This window comes from Leptinotarsa decemlineata, unplaced genomic scaffold (genome assembly GCF_025532065.1).
Source record: "Leptinotarsa decemlineata unplaced genomic scaffold, Ldec_3_MD MMD2_tig00026358_RagTag_RagTag, whole genome shotgun sequence".
Lineage (NCBI taxonomy): Eukaryota > Metazoa > Arthropoda > Insecta > Coleoptera > Chrysomelidae > Leptinotarsa > Leptinotarsa decemlineata.
Window position 1 is genome coordinate 7,036,552 of NW_027412703.1, and position 23,095 is coordinate 7,059,646.

The window sequence follows — 23,095 nt, forward strand, 5'->3', positions numbered from 1 at the left end:
ACAAAGCTCATCAAGATATTAAATTCAGAGATACTTATCCACAGGATGGGCCATCTGAAATGTACCGCAAGGCATAACAAACGAAATTTTTTTTCTGCAAAAATTAAAAAAAACTCGAGTGTGTTTGAAATGAGAATGAGTTTATACCTAAAAACCATTATTTTTAGTATCATTATTCTTCATTGTTTTCAAGATATACACAGTGTTGCTGCGGAAGAATCGTAGTGGATTGGAGACAAAAAGTGGGAAAGAAATTGGAAAATATGGAATAGATTTATAATAAAAGTGGCAGGTGACATATGACAATTGACAGGGTCCTGCTGACCTAAAACTTGGGTCTGTTAATGTTAATCTTGTGAAAAGGCACAAACTACCTTAGAAAAGTCATTGAATTTGGTGAACGGTTATTATTATTTTTAGCTGATTCATAAAATTGAAATTCCTTTTCACATGGAATATGCAGAGTTTGGCATCTTTTTTTTCAGACACAAACATTTAGTCAGGATGGAAACATTGAAAATTAATTTATTTGACTAAAAAAATTAAATAGATATTAAGCATTTATAAAACGAAATGTGCAACTAATACAGCAGTATTTCAGATGTCTGTAGTAGCCTTGAGTATTTAACTTCAGACAAATGACAGCTTGACAAAAATTTGGCGGTAAAATAAACTTTGATATAATGATGGAGATCATTAGGGGAGGTTGGTAGTCAAAGTAAATTATACAAGTCATCAATACTGTATTCATAAAAAATAAATGTCATAATTAACAAAAAAATTAAAATTTAAACGTACTCTACACCAAGTATGGACTTGATCAGTGTCAGTTGGGAAAATATTCTTTAGCTGCTGCCGAAAAATGAGGAAACAAATTGAGAAACATCACACAACTCCAAAATTGTTCAAAGCTCTGCTACTGAACTTACCAAAGGATACTCAGAATTAAAATTTTAAACATCCACATGAGGAAATAATTGAGAAAGAAATGTTATGGAAAGATGTTCACTGTATATAATCTATTTGGGGATTTTTCCAATATATAGCAACAGAAGATCATTCAATTCGTTTTTATTGATTTTTTTGAATAATTCTATGTGAAAGTTCAGAGCATTGGTTCTAAATTTCACTAGTTCAATTCTGTCTTAAGGACTTCTATATATTTTGTTCCACCTTTGCTCTAAAATACATAGCTTCAATTTTGATAAAACCATGTGGATTTTCAACATTTACCTAGTATTTTTTTTTTATAAAATTGTGCAAGAAAGTTCTATATAACTCTGTCAGTCGGTCACTTTGTGTGTTTCATTTTGAAATCCTTTGTTCAGTGTAATTACAAACCCTAGAACAAAGGAAGAAAATACAAATGAATAGGGGTTTTCAGGTTTTCCAATATTTGTGACGTTATTCTCAAATTTTCTGTGAACACAGCATTGAAATATAGTAAGGAGTCCATCCCATGACTGAAAGAGTCAACAGCAGCCTGTAAAAAACAAGATATCACTCATGTTATTAATGATGGTTATAATTGTCTACCTTATGACTATTCAAAGTCCTGTCAGCCACGTGAATGTGGCAGTGTCAATCTGCAATCGACTAGAGACTAGATGAATCTTCGTCGTGAGAAAAATATCTGCCCGGTTGACCTTCAGGTCGAGAGCTGAGTTATTACCTGAAACAATCACCTTGGGCTTACTTTCAATAGCTTCAAAAGTTTTATATTGATAAATTCTTGATGTTCATTGAGACTTTAAATTTTTTTTCAACTATTTGAGAAGTGATTCATAACATGCCTCAACCTACTTGGGTAATTTTAAGGCTGCTGCTGATGCACACAGTTGTGGAGAATGGACATATGAAACCAATAACTATTATTGTCGGGTTGACTTCTCTTAATTTGGATTGTACACCTGCTTCATTTCCCATCATTACAGATGCATTATCAGGCATTGTATCTATGGGCATATTATTGTCTTTCAAAAGTTAAATGATAGCATCAAATAAGTTCTTGGAAGTCTTTTTTTACTCTTATCAACTCTAGAAATCAGTCATTTATAGAAACATTATCATTACGTTTTCCACCTAGGATCGATTATAATTGAATACACTGTACAGTTAAACTCAACTTTATTTCACAACTATACTGCCAAAACAACAGAAAAAGTCTAGCTGATTTTAGATTAAATACTTGAATGTATATCGCCTTATTAGGTCACTTTGAGCCGCACTTTCTACTAGACTAACTCCATCGGCCTGTAGGTATTGCTTCTAATCCCCAATGGAAGTCTTCGGAAGCAGACAGGAATATTTTTGAAGCGACGCGGCACCTAGAAGTATCAAAAAACAGCGGTGGCCTGCGTAATTTTTTTCAGGTGGTAATTCACAGCACTACCACCTTTCCTGAGGTTGTTCAACCCACACGACTCGTGTAAGGACTCAGTTGCTCTATGTGGACAACTTTGGGCTTGCTTTTGGGTGACAATTGTATTCTGTGCACCATATCGTTCATATTTTTGGTTACCAAGTAAAGTCCATGCGATGGTCTCTGAAATTTTGGACACAAATCTTTCCGACTATAGGGTTGGTAAAGCCACACTGCGTCGCCCTCCTTGAAGTTCAACAACTTCGACTTTTTATCAAATCTTATCTTCAATCTGTCGCTATAAAGCCGTGATTTGAATCTAGCAAATTTGTGGACAATTTCCAGTCTCCTACAGGCCATTTACATACTCTATAACAAAGGGGAGATTCATCGGATGGGCTGCCATACATCACGCCTATTAGAAGCTTCAGTTCTCGCCTGGCTTGGAAATCTCTTGCCATTCCGGCCTCACTCCTTTGTCAATCTATTCTCGTAGTTTTCAAGATTGGATCCTTCTTTTGCGCTATGGTAATATCTTGCCTCGTCATGAAGATAGAGTCACCCTCAGAAGCTGTTAACGATCGTACCAGACCATTGTCAGGGGGTTCCTCACATCTTCTGTCCGTATCCCTGGACAAGGACCCTTACAGGTTGCTAGCCTCCAGGTCAGAGAGAACCCGAAGCAATGGGAGGTAGGGGAGCATATCCCCCTATCAGAGCTGTCCAAAAAAGAGTCTCTGCCCGCTATCTTGTCACTCAACTTATAAAGATGTTCGTCACTATAATGTCATCAAAATAGACCTCTTAGCGCACCAACTCTATTGACCGTTAAAATGTCACGGCATAAACTTGAACTGATATAATCCATTGCCGGTGGAAAAAGAAGTCTTCTCCAGTATCGATCTTATGTTGAACTAAATACGTACAACAATGATTTTTGCCCCTCACAGACAAATGATGCTCTACCTTTGGGAATTGAGTGGCCTTGCAAAGTTCTTCTTCAGACGGATGGCTCCACGTCTTCCTGAAAGAGTCGATGACTTCCTTCACGGGCTGTTGAATATCCTGCAGAGGGACTTCTTCAATTCTGTAATTTTTCACAATTGATTCGCAGTTGCCGTTTACTTGTACTTTCTTGAGAGTCACCTTATTATTGGGGTTGATTATTCTTACTTGAATGGTCCAATTGTTACTATTTACAATAGATCTGGCCACGAACATTCCTACTTCAGAGCCGTTGGGTGGATGGACGAGATTCTGGAGTATTCCAGTATTACCACTTTGGCGCTGTCATAAGGCTGAGAAGACAAACTGAGTATAATTTTCTTATTTCAAACTTTCAACAGTTTGTTCCTTATGTCCACCACGAATCTGTAGAGGGACATGATGTCTAGTCACAAAATGAATTCGTCGACGATGTTGGCCACTATATTATAATTCCAAAATGACTGAGGTTTTTGCCTTAATCTGTCTCTTGCAGAGGCATATAATAATAATAATGATAATAATAATAATCTTTATTCAATCCTTACAGATCACATACAGTATGATATAGAATACATCACAAATAAAAAAACCGTGTGATGATAGACAAATTTACAATCAACAATATTAAAATATCACAATTTAATAGATTTGTTCACATACACATGAAAACATGTTTAACATTTATATTCATACATATGAGCAAACACATTTTCATTTTGCATCAAGAAATTCTTTGATGCTGGAAGATGATTGAAAAACTTTATACCTCTATATGAGGGGCTTTTTTCATAGAATGATGAGCTGTGTGCAGGAATTCTGATGAATTCTCCGTTTCCAGTTGGGTAACCACGGCAATGAGAAACTGTTTGATACATCTCAACATGTTGCATAAATAACATACATTTGAAAACATAAATACATGGAACTGTTAAAATTTTATATTTTTGAAAATTTGGTCGACACGATTCATCTGGTTTTAAGATTGAAAATGAGTCGAATAATTCTTTTTTGGGAAACAAATATTCTGTTTGAGTTACTGGAGCATCCCCAGATGTTGATGTGTTATAAGTTATGTTGCAGTAGATTAGAGCATAATATACATTGATGAGTTGATTGGTATTGAACATATTTTTTAATTGCAATATAGCATAGTGAACCTGTGGTCACTTTTTTGCTTATGGCATCAATATTATTTTCCCAACTCATTCCACTATCTATATAAGTTTCAAGGAATTTCGTAACTTCAGAAAGATGAATAGTGCTATTTTTAACAACCACTTGAATATCAGTCACAGATCTCCACCTAGAATGGAAATGCATACAGACTGTTTTCTCTGCATTCACTATCAAAAAATTTCTTTCACACCGATTCATGAATTCTTCTGATAAATTATTTAGTTTTTTTTTAAGTCTTCAGGACTATCTGCATGAATGGCCAATGTAGTATCATCTGCATAGAGAACTACTGAATTTGAACTGATATAGTCAAGTAGATCGTTTATGACCAACAAAAAAATAAGCGGCCCCAAGATCGATCCCTAAGTAACTCCCCGGTCCATCTCATAATATTCAGATGTATGCTCTCCGATTTTAGCTGATGACATCAGCCATGACAAGAAATTTCCACGAAAACCAAGGAATTCGATTATCTCCAGATCAATAATGTCGAATGCCTTCGATAAGTCGAAGAAAAGTGCTCCCACATATTTCATTTTATCTACTGAATCGTATAAATATTTGAGAAAATTGTACGAAGCACTTTCGGTCGACTTACCTTGACAGAAACCATGCTGATATTTTGACAGTATTCGGAATTTGGATAAAAATAAGTACATCAACCTTCCCGATAATGGTGGGAATTGTTATGGTTCGAAAATTACACATACTGGAGGGGTCGCCTTTTTTGAAAATAGGGCTTACTACTCCAATTTTGAGAAAATCGGGAAAAACACCGGATTGTATGTAGCAATTTATAATATGTGCTAATGGTTTGGCGATATATTGAGCAATTTTTTTAATTACCTCCCTTTAATTTTTTTCACAACCATTGGACATGTTAAATCGATTAAATATTGAATTATATTTATAAAATTATCGTAAATGTCGTTAATATTTATGACAACTCTCGTAGACCGTCAGGAAAGTCTCTTTTTCAAGAAATAATACCTACTGATTGAGACTCATTTGATTGTTCGTTCGAAATAATTTCGAAAATAGTACCAAAGTGATCGGCGATATTCCTGTTTTCAACGGTTTCGAAATACCTTGATTTGCAAATATTGTGAAAAAATAATCTAATTTACTTTCACTAGTTTTATCATTATTAGTGAATATTCTTGTTGACCCACAATTTTTACAGTTTAAGTTATAACTCTCCAATAGGTCATTTAAGAGTGATCTGTCATTCGATTGGCATAAATAGTTAATGTTTACATCTCCACATATAATTAAATTGTGTTCCTTTTTTTCATAGTGATCTATGGCGAGAGAGAGTCTGTTTAAGAATGTCTCAATATTTCCATTTGGCGATCTATACATTGAAATTAAACTGAACTTGTTGGACTCAGTTTGAAAGGATATTGCACAAGCTTCAAAATCTAATTCTACAGAAAGTCTATTCATAAAAATGTCTGATTTGAATTCAATTTCTTTCTTGATGAATATTATGCTGCCACCATGTATATGGTTTTGTTGAGTGAAATGTGTTGCGAGGATGTATTCGTCAAATAAAACAGTATTCACATTGAAATTATTACACCACGATTCAGAAATACATAATATATCTGGTTTTTTTCAGATAGGACTAGTTCAAGCCGACTAGTTTTATTTATAATGCATTGAACATTTAAATGAATGATTTTCAGATTGTCAAAAACTACAGTACCTGCTTGTTTAGAAGGCGCGTTGGTTGTAAATTTCAGAATGTTTCCTGAGAAATGTAAACTTTTTAACAAGTACTCCTTCCGGCCAATGGGAAAAATTATATAGTATACGGAAATTATACAAAACATATGAGGAAAAATGATAACATACACAGGGCTTTTCATGATGAGCGTTAATTAGCCGTCTTGGCAAACTATCCAACGGATCGACCTGAAAATTCCACAGTATGCATAAGTCAATATGACCTACACGCCTTAAATGTTTTAGACGAAGCGGCGTTGTCGCTTCTACTATAAAGTAGCGGCTTCTTTGATTTTTCAAATGGAACACCCCGTATATAATATCATATTATGATTCATTATCACTTTGTCAACAAATTCATATACTATTTCCCTATACCTATCTATTACCGTTTAGAAGATATAAATTAATTTCGATATTTTTTTTTACCAAACATGAACTTTTATAAATGCTGATAATCTTGAACTCTCTTGCACTAAAACGATCAAATTTGAAATGGAGTGGAGTGATACTATGAGGATCTTCACTCCGAGTCATATTTTCATTTGCCTCATACAGGGTCTTCAAAAAATGCAGATACTTTGATCTTATGAAAAAATGAGTGGAACTCAATTTTTTCAAATGGAACACCCTGTATATTTCAATATTTTTGAGCTCTACATCCGATTTTGGACTAACTTTGTTCAGATAATACTATTTCTATTTTGAACCGTTTTCGAGATGAACTGTTTCAAACGGAAATTGACATGGTTTCCTTGTTCATCACTCATTTTTGTAAAACAGATTTCGTTTGATGTTTCTCAATTAGTCACAGATAATACAATGAAAAGATAATTATTAAAATACTCCTCAACCAACGAATGAAACTTCTCTTCAAACAATAGTTTTATTAACGCTGAAACACGAACTGAAAATAATTAACCCAGAAATTAATGAGTTAATTTAATCGTCAGTGTATTTCAGAATATGTTCAAACACATCTCCCCCTTTACTTAAACAAACATGTAATCTCTTTAAAAGATTGTCATGTGTAGCGCTTCTGATCAAGTCTGGAGTCAAACTATTGAAAGCAGTTGTAACTCTCGATTTCATATCTTCCATTGTTGTTATTGGAGTAGAGTAAACCATATTTTTAATGAAACCCCACACGAAATAATCTAATGGATTGCCATCTGGTGTTCTAGGAGGCCAACGAAAAGGTTCATTATTACCAATCCATCTGTCTTCGAAGATTTCGGTTGAAGCTTCGCTGACTGAATGATAATTATGGGGTGGAGCACCATCCATTTGGTACCATACACGTTGGTCTATTATTTAAAATCATTTGAATTCCATTCCTCAGTAAATCTTCATATTTTGATGCATTCAAATTATCATCATAAAACTCGATATAAAAAATTGACTCATTCTTTATGGTACAAAATACATTGAATTGCCATCTTTCTTGAAAACCCCTTTGGTGGACAACATGGGGATTTTCTGGCGCCCAATAATGACTGTTGTGTCTATTGAAAACTCCATTTTTTGTGAACTTGGCCTCATCTGTCCATATGATATTGTCAAGGAAATGTTCATCCTCTTGAGTCTTGACAAGTAACCATTCAAAGAATTCCACTCTACGAGGTAAATCAGTCTCTTTCAAATGTTGGACACAGTAGAACTTATAGGGATGCCATTTATGCTTATTAAGAATAAAAAATACTCACGTAGGATATACCTATCTCCCTTTCACCCTCGTGCAGAGAAGCATTTGGAAATGCATGAAAGTATCCCAAAACTGTTATACCATTGTCATCATCATCCACTTTAGTCTTCTTACGAATGATTTTTGGACGGAAGGTTCCATTCAACCTACAGTTTTTTAGTAGTCGATTTATCACATTATTATTTGGCTTCAGAAGTTGTGGATATCTTTCATGAAATACTCGGCATGTTTTACTTGCAATTCTATTGCACTCACTATAAATTATTAATAAATTCAAGAAATCTTCATTACTGTAACCTAATCTTGACATTATTCTATTATAATTGGTAGCTATCACAATCAGTCAAAACCACCAACGAAAGTCTGACGTTAAATAATTGGTTTATTTATTTTTCCAAAGCACACTATTAAAAAATATTAATGTGTACTGTTGTACGTTAGAGACCAATACCTCAATGTATACAAATTCTAACTTTTTCTAAGGTAGGTACATAGCAATTTCGAATTGAGTGATCTGAGACAGTTGAAAAACTGGATCAAAAAGAAATATTACTAAGTATAAAAAAAAAGTTGAATATCCAAAATAAGTGATGAATTCAAAAAAACGAGCAAGAAAATCACGTCAGTTTCCGTTTGAAACAGTTTATCTCGAAAACGGTTCAAAATAGAAATAGTATTATCTGAACAGAGTTAATCTAAAATTGGATGTAGAGCTCAAAAATGTTGAAATATACAGGGTGTTCCATTTGAAAAAATTGAGTTCCACTAATTTTTTCATGAGATCAAAGTATCTGCATTTTTTGAAGACCCTGTATGAGGCAAATGAAAATATGACTCGGAGTGAAGATCCTCATAGTATCACTCCACTTCATTTCAAATTTGATCGTTTTAGTTCAAGAGAGTTCAAGATTATACTCATTTATGAAAGTTCGTTTGGTAAAAAAAATATCGAAATTAATTTATATCTTCTAAACGGTAATAGATAGGTATAGGAAAATAGTATATGAATTTGTTGACAAAGTGATGATAAATCATAATATGATATACGGGGTGTTCCATTTGAAGAATCAAAGAAGCCGCTATTTTATAGTAAAAGCGACAACGCCGCTTCGTCTGAAATATTTTAGGCGTGTAGGTAATATTGATTTATGCATACTGTGAAATTTTCAGGTTGATCCATTAAATAGTTTGTCAGAAACGGCTAATTAACGCTCATCATGAAAAGCCCTGTATAGAATTACAACCTCGAAAACAATGTTTTCGTTTTAATACAATAATATTTCTGAGAATTTAGTGCCTACTATCATTGAATTGTACTATAATAACCTTGCTTTCTATTTGACAATTTTGAGGCCTAAGTCTCACTTCAGCTTCTCCGTAGACTGTCAGTCTATCGCCAGTGGCTCTTACATGACGGGTACTACTGATAATTTCTTCAAACTGCTCGTGTTGGAAATGGCGGCCCTCATAAGTGACCTCGTTGCTCCAGTATCGACAGTGAAAAGGCTCTGGTGATTATTCTGAAATCCGTCGACAACTAAGCTGTTACTGTTAAGGTTTCATGTCCTATTGTAGAAATAGAATACCTGGTGGTTTCTGAACGTGAGCGACAGTCCCACCTAAAATGTCCCTTTCTGCCCCAGTTATAGTATTTTAGACCGTTCTCTTGCCTTAGGTGCAATTCCATTTATTGAATATTTCTTAAAGAGTTTCTCTAGACCTGCCATTAATCAATCTGTTTCTTCATCTTCCATTTCGTTGATGGTCCTCACTAGAACGTTTCGTTGTTGGCTCGAAGCATTTTTGACAGCTTTGTATTCTAGGTCATAAATGGTGGATTCATCTAATTGTTCATGAAGCGCCATTCTCACGAGTGCTGCAGCTCTTTACCACGAACCCCATCGATGAAACTATGGAGACTAATCCTGTGGGTGAAGTTATCAGACGCTTTTGAATAGGCGAGTCTAGCGAATCTTTTGAATCAGTGGTGCTATGCTGAACAGCTCAGAAAGTAGAGACGATGACATCCGCCCTTGAGAAAGCACTATCTCTGGAATCAACAATCACTCCGGCTTATCCAGTAAAGACACTTGAATGAATCAATTCAATTGTGGTTCCGCCATGCACCACTTTATCGTTCGAAACAGCTCCGTCAGGAGTCTTGGAAGTCACAGCTAATGATTTACGGAAACAACTGCTTTCAACAGAACAGAAAACATATTCTATGTTTGGAACACTTCAACATAGACATGGTTTCCGCAAGTTAAGATCAACAGGCGCCTTTTTTGCATATTTCACCCTCCTTTGGAACAATGCAATTGAGAAACATGGAAAAGGCTCAGGGTGTTGCACTTGATATTTCCAAGGCATCTGTTCATGGTCGGAATTAATGTTCAGTTATCAACCTTCGACTAGACATGGCGAATGCTTAGTGTATTTAGCTTTTCAATTTTCCCAAAGACCTTTTACTATAAGTAACCACCGACGGTTCCCTTTCCCTTATCATCAACGCTGATGTTGGTCAAGAATCTATATTATTTCCATTCCATTCAACGACCTATTGGAAAATACCAAGAATTCAATATATTTTGCTTTGCTGACGATAGCCTGCTTGTCTTTCCAGTCCATGAAGATGCCAGTGTTTATTTGAGTCTGCTAGATTATGCACATATATCATAAGTGATATTGATATTCTGGAACATCAAATGAAAATTTAGTCTCGGGTTGAGAAACTGTTTGATTGACTTTTGCCTTGATTTCACCAAGAGTCGTTATGTTATTGCTTCTAGGTTGAACTCAATACACCTCGAACTATACTTCTCAAAAACTGTTTCATTCTTTCCTCGATGGTTTTTCCAAATGTAATCTACAGCGTTGAGTTCAATGTAAAACGTCATTATCCCAAGGCACCATTCTCTGATTATAATAAGGATCATAGTACTGCAGTATTCACAAAAACAATCTATCAAGCAGTTAACATGCGATAATACCCATGCGCAACCATAAGGTCTTAAATGTGATTTCTCTTTGTTTATTTAATAACACAACACAACAAAAAAATATTTTTTGAATGTTTCCTACACTAAATTAGTCAATTTCCACTAATTTTGGGGTGATAAAAACGAAAATAACAATGAAACATTTTTATTAGCTCTGGTTTTTGAGATACACAGTACTTAATCTTAAAGAGTAGTTATACTATACGTGAAAAGTGAAAGTACATAAAACAATATTGTTATGTTTCTTTTAGAATATTTTAAGTACAAAATTAATAAAAAAAAACATTATTCTTAGTGTTTTGACAAATAAAAGAAGTTTGTACCACCAAATTTCAATTAAGTCCATCCGATTCATTGTAAGATCGCTGTCGTTTAGCTTGTCTTTTATAAAACACTTCTGGAGCATCCCTACACACAGACCAGCAGTAGTCTGCAAGCATTGCTTCATTCCAATGGCCCTGATATCTCTGTTCCATTAAGGCAATGTCTTGATGGAATCTTTCTCCATGTTCGTCACTCACAGCTCCACAGTTTTGTGGGAAGAAATTAAGATGAGAGTGAAGAAAATGAATTTTTAAGGAGATGTTGCATCCAAGTTGGTGGTAAGCTTGAAGAAGCTCTTTAAATCAATGCTGTGAAGTTATCATCTCTTTTGTTACCTAAAAACCCATGTACAACCCCCTTAAAGGCTTCCCAGGCTCTTTTTTCATTTCCTGTTAAAATCATGTCAAAAGCAGGATCATTTACGATTGCACGGATTTGAGGCCCAATAAAGATGCCTTCCTTGACTTTAGCATCACTCAACCTGGGAAACTTTGCTCTCAAGTACTTAAAAGCTTGTCCTTCCTGGTCCATGGCCTTCACAAAGTTTTTCATTAGTCCCAACTTAATATGTAATGGGGGAAGGAGAACATCCTTAGGATCTACAAGAGGCTCGTAAACTACATTTTTCTCATTAGGGTTTAGGTCTCGTGTAGGCCAGTTCATTTTTTTATAGTGAGATTTTCTATCCCGACTGTCCCACAGACACAAAAAACAACAGTACTTGGTGAACCCTAATTGCATTCCTAGGAGTATAGCAATGACTTTCAGATCACCACAGATGTGCCACTTGTGTTGTTCATATTTGATTGATTGGAGAAGTGTTTTCATATTTATATACGTTTCCTTCATGTGAACTGCATGACCTATAGGAATAGAGGGTAGCTGATTTCCATTATGCAGAAGTACAGCTTTTAAGCTTAGTTTTGAAGAGTCTATAAACAGTCTCCATTCAGATGGAGTGTGATCCAAATTCAAGCAGTCCATCAAACCATTAACATCAGAACAAACTACGAGGTTTTTTTTTTTCTCAAAAAAAGGAAGCAAATCTTTTTGACGCTGTCTGTACTGAGATATTTTCACATCATGTTTTAGAAGATTCCACTGTTGTAGTCTTGACCCTAACAGCCATTGCCCGGTTTTTATTTTTCAGCCACTCTCGCAATATGACGGAACACGAATTACAACATATATGAGGAGCCCATGATTTATCTTGGTCCCCAACTTTCACACCAAAATAATGTTCATAGGCTGTCTTAACGATAGGTGTCATTTTACGTTTCTGAGCCTTAAATGTTATTTCACCACATATATAGCAAAAGCTATCGACAGAATTCACACACTTTCGAGGCATTTCAGACCAGCACTTAAATTAATTTAAAAATCAACTTCACACGATAATTTCAATAGCAACCACGTGCGTACAATTAACAAACTCACATAGGTTATGTTTACTACTTAAGAACAGCTGATGAGAGGGGTGTTATGTATACAAACATGTGTACCAACTGTTGGTGATGAAATATTTCATTTGTTGAAAACTCAATATACATATATATAATATAATGATACTATATCTTGAAAACAAGAGCTAATATATAATTTTTATGGTCACTTTCGGTTTTAACACATGGAAATACATTAAAATCATCTAATTTCAACCCCGAAACAAAAACTTTGTTGTGTTGTGTAATTAAACTAGATTGAGGAAACATACCATGTGAGAAAAAACAAATGTGAATAAACGCTATCGTTATTATTAATACACAATACTTTAAAATAAGTGAAATGAAACAAGATGTGAAAAATTCTGTTTATTAAATAAACAATTATATGAATAAAAACAGATCGTTGTTGCACTGTCACAATGGTCTTCAGTTTAGCCAAATCTTGTGAAAAATCCACCTTGAAAAACAAAATATAATAAATATTTCCGTCATTCAATTGGATACATTCAAACGATTAACACAGTATTAGATATATTAGTGACCATTGAAACATTTTTAGCGTGAAGATGGGGCTATTCTATTAAGATTTATCTACCACCGCAAGCGTGAAAAAAGACGTAATTGTTGGTTTACTTACCATCAACTGAACAAATACCATTGTGAAAAATTCAAGATTTATTATTGCTACATATATTCATATATGCTGAAGTTATTTCATTTAATATATCTGATGGAATAAATCACATGCCATACATCCTTGATATTAAATAGTTCAACATTATACAGAATAGCCCTGAAAAGGAAATACATTATTAATGTTATAATGGAAGCACTGGATATAACTAAATAGGGCAATTTCAAAGCCACACATTGAGTTTTTAGCTTGGTATTAATTGAACAATGTCAATGTTACTTGACGAACTATATACATGTAGGTAGTAGGTACATGAAGGCAGAAATTTCGAGCACCTTCATAGAAGCAAAAACGTCAATTATTCTAAGATCAATAATGGCTAGAACGTTTTAAATCGTGGGATTCCTTAAAATCCACTGTTTATTTGAAAATGTACCCCTTCTTTGATGGTAACGACTTCTCTGAGTACATTCATTACTCATTTGCTTTGTACGTCATATGGAGGGTAGAGGTAAGGAGTATGATATGGGAGGATGATACGAATTAAGCAGTTGTTAACTGATTGAAGTATGCTGAGTTAGGAAATTTAATATATTCAATAACTATAGAAGTTAGTGACAGTGTAACATACAAGACCTTACATGTTTACCTAGTCCAAACGAATTTCGTCAATATAACCTAAAATTATTGCTGTGGTAAAACGTGTAGATATTGATTGAATTTTCTCATCAGCTTCAAATAACACTTTTTATGATTTTGTAGTGCTTTCTGTTGTAGGTAATACATTGCAATAAATTATAAGCAATAATGGACAAAATTTGCGTGGTGAAAAGTTGTCCAAGTGGGCGTAAATTGAAAGATATAAATTATGATCCACCTCAGACTCTGTCATACTTCCAGCCAACAGTAGTTATGTATAATAATTTTTTACAATTTTTTATAATATAGTCTGAAGTCACTAATAAGGTTTTTTTAATTGCTTTGTAGGAAAACATTTTTAACGTCCTTTATTTTTCAATTTTTGTAGTCAATTTAATTGTTTTTTGCTTATTCACAGATCCACGTGAGATAAGCAAACAATTGATTATGAAACTTGTTTTTCATTTTATTCTTATTTTGAAAAGTGCGTCATAACGAGACGGAAGTTCTTTCGTCCTTTATTACTTCTCTATCCTATTCTAGTAACTTTCAGCGCCTTTTTTTAAAATTTACTCTGTTGCTACTGTAGCGCCACCATTTAGCATATTTTAAAGGACACTTTTTCACACACAGAGACGGTTCTCCTTACCTCTACCCTCCATAGTACTTCAACTTCTGAATTGAAATGATATTGAGACTCGTAGCGTTAAAAACATACACAGGGCGTTCCTAATTGATATGCGTATATTCAAGGGTGTAAATCTACATAGAAAAATAATGATATGTTATTATACAAACTCTGGTCCAAAAATGTTTCGTTATGCTAATAAGAGGTGTTGAAGTTTTAAGAAAACAATGGAATATACAGATTGGGCCATCGAAAACTTGACATGAAGGTTTTGGGTACTAATCTTGCAAATCCGAAAAAACGCTCCGCATTTTTGGACCACCGGTTATAGAGCAACATATTTTTATATTTTTATGTAGATTTTTACTCTTAAATATTCACATATAATTAAAGAACACTCTGTGTTCAATTTATTTGCAATAAAGATATTGTTGTTCATTGTCATATTAGTTGGTAATTAGACATAAAATAATTTTCTATTTACACTGAAGAATATCACAAAATTAAATATGTGTACAATATTTTGGAAAACTAACAAAATGAATATAGAAACAGTTTGATATGAGTAAATTAGTAAAATTAGTGAACAGCACATATATTCAGTTTTTTCCTGACAGAGCTTTACTCAAAGCATTTTTCAGTAAATCAGTACCTATCGATTTGAGAGAGTTGCTAATCTGATCGGTGAAGGAGTTTCCGGTTGATCCTGATGATGGACGGCCATATCCTTGTTGGTAGCCGCCTTGTGGATAACCTCCTTGTTGATAGCCAGGATATTGCGGGTAACCGCCTTGACCTAAAAAGTGTGTATTGAGAATTCCAAGTAGAAGCTCGAATAATTGTCTGAAATTCGTTTGCTTATTTGATTGTTGATATTGTTATCAATTCAAGAGTTATACAGGGCGTTCCAACAAAAACTTGACCCCCGTAAGTCATAAACAGACGTCTAATCGAAAATTTCAAAGAGCACGTCAATTTTTATTTCTAGGGGGACTAACCATACCCGAAACTTCAACCCCCTGCGGCCAGCAACTACCCCCTCTATTTTTTTATGGTATGGGGGGTCGAGTGATACATCATTTGAATGGTCTTTTGTCCATCTATTACTTCTGTAATTTTTTTCGAAATCAGTTCATTCAATATTGAGAAATTAAATGTTGAACGTCGCTGTCGCTCATTTTATTGAGGAAATCAACAAAAGTAATATCAATGGCAACGCAACAACGGATAAATTGTTCAAAATGACCTCCATCTAGTTCCAAACAATAATACAGTCTATTTTCGAAAGGGTTCCTTACATTATTGAAGATGTCGGGAGTCAGAAATTGGCATTCCCGAACAATTCTCTGTCGCAGGCCTTCTAGATTTGTAGAATTTATTTAATTAGTAGTAAAAGTTTTGAAATGGACGACACTGTTAGTTTTTTCTGCACTGGTAGTTTTTGTTGAATCTAGCTGACAGAACAAAAAATAGATATAGTTGGCCACTGTCATTTCACGAATTATTAGTCAGTCATCCTTGTTCACTGTGTTCCAAAATGCTTTATTCTACTCAAGAAAGAATGGAAATTGTTGCAACCTATTATCGAAATAATGAATGTGCTAAAGCTGCTGCAAGAATTTATAATACCAATCATCGGGACCACAACGTGAGTCATCAATACGATGAATAGAAATCCTGCGACAAAGAATTGTTCGCGAATGCCAATTTCTGACTCCGGACATCTTCAATAATGTAAGGACCGTATTCGAAAGTACACTTTTCTGTTATTTCTTAAATAAATAAAATAAATAAAACGTTCAACATTTAATTTCTCAATAACGAATGAACCAATTACGAAAAAAAAAATACAGAAGTACCTAATAGACGGACAAAAGACCTTTCAAATGATGTATCACCCGAACCCCCAGGCCATTGAAAAAAATTGGGGTGGTAGTTGCTGACCTCACGGGGGTGAAGTTTCGGGTTCTTTGAAATTTTTGACTACACGTTCGTTTCTGACTTACAGGGGGGGTCAAGTTTTCGTTGGAATGCCCTATAGTTATGCGTTCTATTGCTGTCAAAACGGTTTTTTCTGATATGTCATTTACATTAATTTCAATAGAACATCTACATACATTGAAAGGGGTAGGTATATTTTTAGGAGAGAATAATTTTTGGGAAAGAAATGTGAGAATGTTTCAAAGACAAGAAGAAAGCGAATAATTTCAAAATAAACTCTATACAAAGATGTGTAGTTCATACAAAGAAGTAAGTTTCAGACACAAACTGGAAGAAAAAGTCCTCTCGAATCAGCTACTTTCATATAAACATTGAATTACACGAAAGAAAAAATACTTTTGGAACAACTACTTTCAAATGACCATTGAATTATACAAAAAATACTTTTTCCTTTTCAGTTTGTACATTCGTTATGTAATTTTGATTCAATTCCAATTGACTTTATTTTGAAATTGATTGCTTCCTCACTTTCTTTGGAAGATCCCTATATTTTTTTGTATAAAGGTGGAAAAGTGGAAAGCCAAAATTTGTCTTTTCAAAAACACTGACTGCTGAACAATGAATCAACCCTTGCTGTTGTAATTGCATACAACAAATGTTCAGAATCGTCAGATTCACTATGTTTATGAAGTGAATTTATCGCTTTATCAGTATTTGTAATAAAAAAGACAGGTTCGTATTAAAAAAAATGATGGTGGCCATGTTGACACGAAACGTTTCATCGAATATGTATTATTACATTGTTATAGTACACTTCGAATACAATAACATTTTCCTCTTCCATTTTTTTGATATTCACCGAAATAAAAATTCTATTCGAAAGAAACGAAAAACATCATTTTTGGTTTTCCCCGTATAACTCGAGAAGGGCGAGAGTCCACGTAAATTTTCTTCGACCATTGTATTGTTCCCGATGACAGTTACCTTCTTTCCCATTTAATCGCCTTCGTATCTGTTACGGTTTAGAATATAACAATGTTACCACCTAATAGAAGAAACGGCCTGTATATAGAAGAAAAAATATAGTGACACTTTCAGATATATCTTTTACAGCGCCCACCATTGTCGTCAACAATAAATGACCTGACTATAATTGAATGTTAATAGACTGGTTACGTTCTTATTGAGCAAAAAAAGAAATGAAATCAAGAAATAAATTATTATGCAAGAAACAAAAACCATGGGGTATTTTTCAAACATAGTGGATAAAATAATAAAACGAAAATTTGGAGATTTTCTCAAATCCTGGGCTTTTCATAAAGACGAAGACTTAAAATTCATAGTTCTCCCATATGAACCAAAATTCACCAAACGGATTGCTCCTAAGTTCCTGAAATTTGAATATGAAAGTGCCTTCCAGAACTGCTCGAACACTTCAAAAGTGTTGGGAAAATCAAAAGACACGACGACGGAAAATAAAAAGTCTGGGAATCACAAACTAAGCTGTGAGGATTGTAATAAAGAATATGTTGGTTAAACTGAGCGAACTACGATAGCTCGCTACACGGATCATGTCTCACATATTCGGTTTCATGTGAAGTTTGGTGTCGCTCAACACGTCTTATGATGGCTACTGAGTAAGTGAGAAATGAGACTGGTACATGACAACAGGTTTTCAGAAGTTTAGAAATCGAAAAATGTGTAATAAGTGAGGAATGACACTGGTACAAGACAACAGGTTTTTAGAAGTTTAGAAATCGAAAAATGTGGAATAAGTTAGGACTAGAGAGAGACAAAGGTTCCATTTCCAACACTCAGTTGTTTAAAGAGAATAAAATCGGAACTAGTAGGCCATGGTCGAATGGAATGGAAGTATCAATTGACCAGTCACAGTCAACGCCCATAACACTGAAACAGACGAAATGTTTGGTACTTTAGGTTCCATTCGATCACGGCCTATTAGCCCGAATTTTGTTCTCTTGAATCGTGTACTTTTGTACAAACTAACTTAAGGTCGAAAACAGGTAAAGATTAGGTTAAGGTCGAAAACAGGTAAAGATTAGGTTATCATAACAAATAGTAATTAACATTAGGAACAATAACTATGAAATATAAAGAGGTATACTAGTTAACCATTTGATGACCCTTTTTAGATGATGTGAAGGTCTGTCAACATGTATATAAAAACATCAAGGTAGCCGGGAGATGTAGTCTTGATCATCTCCGGATGATGTTAACTTCGTTAACGAAACGCGTTTCGAGAGGAAGTATTTTTGTTCTCGTGTAGGAAATGTGTTTTTGACAGATTCATTTTATACCGAAATACGTTTTGCCGTTTAGTACACTGTTAATGTGTGACAATCTCACAAAGTATTGTTGAATAATCTATTACGGATTTTCATCTAGCATTGGCCAATTCCATCACAAATTACATGAAAACAATTTGTTCGATTTCAAAAATTTTGGCAGTGCACATTTTACTTACTTGGATATCCCTGTGGATAACCCTGTTGTGGGTATCCCCCTTGATGGGGATATCCGGCTTGCTGGGGATATCCGGCTTGCTGTGGATATCCACCTCTATTATTTGAATATTGCTGTCCCGGATATCCAGATCCTATCTGGCCACCTTGGTATCCTCCACTCATTGATTGGCGATGAATGTTTGGTCTGGGCGTTGTTTCTCCTTTCGGTATGCTGGGATACAGTTGTGATCCGCCAGAGTGTTGCTGGCCAATAACATTCTGACTTTGTGTGTCATATCCGGCAAGACCAACTGAAAAATTATTAAATAATTGTTTTATTTAAGCGTTGGGTAATATACTGTAACGAATCTGAAGCCGCCTCTGACCGATACGCCAGCCGACTCATCGAAAAAACACATGACCTCACCTCAAGAGAATGAAGTCGGGAACCGCCAGTAAAACTTTAGTACCGAACCGACTACAGAATTCTCGAAAGGACCTTTACCGATATAAGCCCGTCTTTCCGACCCAACAGGGCAGTTCAGAAAATAAATTGAGCGGCTAAACAAGAAATTCAAATAGTGGAAATAAATTAATGGTTAGTTGCTAAGTGTTCTAATAAATACATTAGTTTGTGATGATTGAATTATTGTTGGAAATGAATTTTTTCAAAGACAGTTAATTCAATAATTTGTCACAATACGATAAGAGATGTTAATGTTGTTTAAAACCATGTTGTACTAAATTGATTCGGATTTATAAGAACAGAATGTCAAAGTTTTGAACAACTTATTTTGTTCATGCTAATGGGCTTGTTTCATGATTTTTGGATTATAGTTCACTTGATAGAAATTTCAAATTGAAAAACATTGTGCTTTGTACAGTAGTTTTCCCGTAATTAATTATTAAAAATCGAATGTGGTAGGGTGATGACGTTACGTCCCTATTCCGGCTTCTTGTTCGATTGACCAATATTAGGAACAATAGAAATAATCAACATTGCCAAATCGTAAAATTTACGAAGCCTATAATTATCAATTTAATTATGGAAGTGTACATGAACCCGTTGACGTTTCAATTAATGAAAAATCTCCACATGGAATAAAATGTACACGAAAAATCTTGTTTGCAAATAAGTTCTATATCTAAAATCAGTACACAAAGTCGATAGATCACAAAATATTGACCTAAACTATGATTTTATGCATTATTTAATAATATACAGTTATGAAAATAAAAAAATATAGCAAACTGGATTAAAGAATCATTTCAAATATTCAATTTATTCTACAATCCTCAATCTGTACAACTGCAATTCATTATAAAAAAAAACGATGCCTACATACATACCTCTTTCTAATATGGCTACTAAATTCAAGCGTTATAGGCTTACTTGGGTAATCTGTTGAATCTTCCAAAACTTGAGAGGAAGGTTGAATGAGGTCAAGTATAGACAGAATTGATTGTACTCGAACCGATTCAACAAAAGCCTCTGAGGTAATACCATTAATCATATGATAAAATTTAAATAATTTTGTTTCATACTTTCAGTAACAGGATTAACTCCAGATAATACTTTCTGTGGAGAATACTTGGAGTTGAAATAAAAAAACTCTGTTATCAAATTCAATATTTTCGTTCCCCTTTGATTTATAGTCACTTTTTGAATGATTTCTATAGTCTTGGAAGAGTAGAAGGATTGTAGTTTTTTCTTTTCAATACTTTCACCCATTTTTTCTCTCATCATTTTATCCTTTGGGAACCAAAACTCATTATATGAAATAACTCACTTATAAACCAATGCGCTTTCTGTTTTCTTGTGCCTTTCCGCTCAATTAAAATCAGCACAAGAATGCACCATATCAATATTCAAATATATCTCTAAAACACTTTCAAAACATACACAAAGTAAACACGATAAAAACAAATTGTTCCTACGCGAGCTGTCAGCTAAGAAAAAGTTGAAACTCAATGTTGCAAAAACAAGCAGAATGGATCCGATATGACATATATTTTCAATGCCGAATAAACCAATAAATTGTGAAATGGGTACTCCATTTTCTTGAGAAAATGAACGATCAATTGAAATTTTCTATAATTATTCATTCATTTTTTTAAGAATAAAGCCAGCAATCAAATAAATATACAATAATAAGATCGCTCGAATCCACGAATTGAGCATAAAAATGGACAATAATATTTGCCTTGATAACTGATATAGTACAAGTTATATCTAAATATAATTCTAAATAGAATCAAACGAGCAGTATTTTCAAATGGTTTTCCAATGCTCATGAACCCTAATAAAATACATCAATTATGTATTCATGCCACTCACGAAAAAATAAGAAATTCAACATTACTGGTATATTAGCCATATTGTCATCCAGTCAGCCAGCGCCCTCTGTAGTGTATGCGACAATGTGCTCTTTCTAATGTCAATGGTTTCCACAAACTTCGTATTTTTGTTAAAATAATTTCAAAATGAATGTTGAGCCTAGTTTTGTTAAAGCTGACTCCCGACAACTTACCAATAGTCGATTTTGAAATGATCGATGAATTTTACTTGAAAAATTTGCAATACTTTGATACCGAAATGAAGAATGAAAAATTGAAACGGTAGGTGGTATATTTAGTAGGTTACTTTTATTTATATGAAATTCATTTCAGACTTTGTCTTTTATCGAAGGATGGAAAGTTTTGATTTAATTTTTATTTTATCTCGGCCAAGGAGCAGTATGGCGACTGAAAAGAGAAGCAAAAATATGTACAGTGAAATGTAGAATTACTCCAGAACATATCAATCCAAAAATAAACTGAAAAATATTATTCGGAATGTAAACTTATGACACGGAATATGTAGCAAACTAGGTACCCGCCGAGACCTACCTTTTACAAAAAAATGTTCTGTAATTATATAATTGTAACTGTTGTATTCACACCGAGTTGACAACAATAACAACAAAAATGGCGTCTGTCAAATTGGATCATCAGATCTGTGATTGGATATTAAAAATCAATACACTTGGCAACTCCGCTCTAGACACGAATTATATCGCCCGTTCCCATGTGAACCGCTGACCATGCTGAAGCAGAATCTCGCGATTCTGGGAAACTGATGTGCAAGCATTCTTATCTTCATGGGAAGAATACTTTTGTAATTCAGTTATAATTTTGCTCTCATACTGTTAACATCAATTTTTGTTAATAAAATTAATTTTTAAAAAAGGACTTTGACATCCGAAAGTTATATTTGGCGCAGTCGGTAGGATACTCGAAATTGAACGTATCGAACGTGCAGTTTTCGTTTCAACGATTTATCGGGTATCGAACTTGTTGTTTTGCCTTGTGGAGGTGTTTGTGAAGGAGTGGCTCTTCAAACCTCAAGAAACCCAATCCATCGTGGACCTTTAGCTACCCTCAACAGGCAGATCATCGGGGAGTGGAACAGAATCGTCCAGTCTCGCAAGGAAGTCTTTCTGGAAATCAAAAATCGAGGAACCAGTCGTCTACCTTATAAAGGATGCTCAAAGTTCTTACAATTTTAATGTAAGTCGTAATTTTTAAATGTCTATTGATAACTTATCTCAAATTCTTGGAAAGTTAAATTTGAATAACGAAAACCCTTCAGCTGACTCTTCAGTTTCTTTGCCTAATTCTTTTAGTAGTTCAAATATAATAATGGCTAATCAATTCAACTCAGAATACCTTAGGTGTGTGCCCGAATTCGACGGCAACCCTAATGATTTAAATAGATATCTAGCAGTTTGTGATTCAATAATTAATACTTTTTATAATGTGGCTGAGCCGACAAGCTTTCAAAATGTTTATTTGCTGAACTGTCTCATTTCAAAATTATCAGGCAATGCTAAAGTAGTAGCCAATATACAGAATGTTTCAAATTGGAGAGAACTCAAAGATACATTAACCAGAAACTTTGCCGATCAAAGGGATGAAACTTGCCTAAACAGAGACATGGTTATGCTTAGGCAATCCCCTAATGAAAAGCCTCAACAGTTCTATGATAGGTGTTTAAATATATTGAACCTATTGTGCAATTAT

At 34.3% G+C, this 23,095-nt stretch overlaps 1 protein-coding gene across 3 annotated transcripts in view; it reads right to left on the reverse strand.

Annotated features, from left to right (window-relative positions):
• Positions 1 to 13,079: 13,079 nt before the first annotated feature.
• LOC111514379 (uncharacterized) overlaps positions 13,080 to 23,095 on the reverse strand; it is a 71,248-nt gene continuing 61,232 nt past the window's right edge. Inside the window, exons 5-8 of one of the 3 annotated variants that reach the window (XR_012467939.1) lie at positions 19,054 to 19,344; positions 15,280 to 15,423; positions 13,364 to 13,519; positions 13,080 to 13,183 (exon numbers count right to left, since the gene is read on the reverse strand). Coding sequence is in view for 2 of the 3 variants with exons in the window: in XM_074184806.1 (XP_074040907.1) it covers positions 13,467 to 13,519; positions 15,280 to 15,423; positions 19,054 to 19,344 (488 nt within the window). In the remaining variant the exon portion in view is untranslated. Of the gene's footprint in view, positions 13,520 to 15,279; positions 15,424 to 19,053; positions 19,345 to 23,095 lie in introns of all 3 variants that reach the window. The other 2 variants (XM_074184807.1, XM_074184806.1) reach the window with 2 other exon arrangements.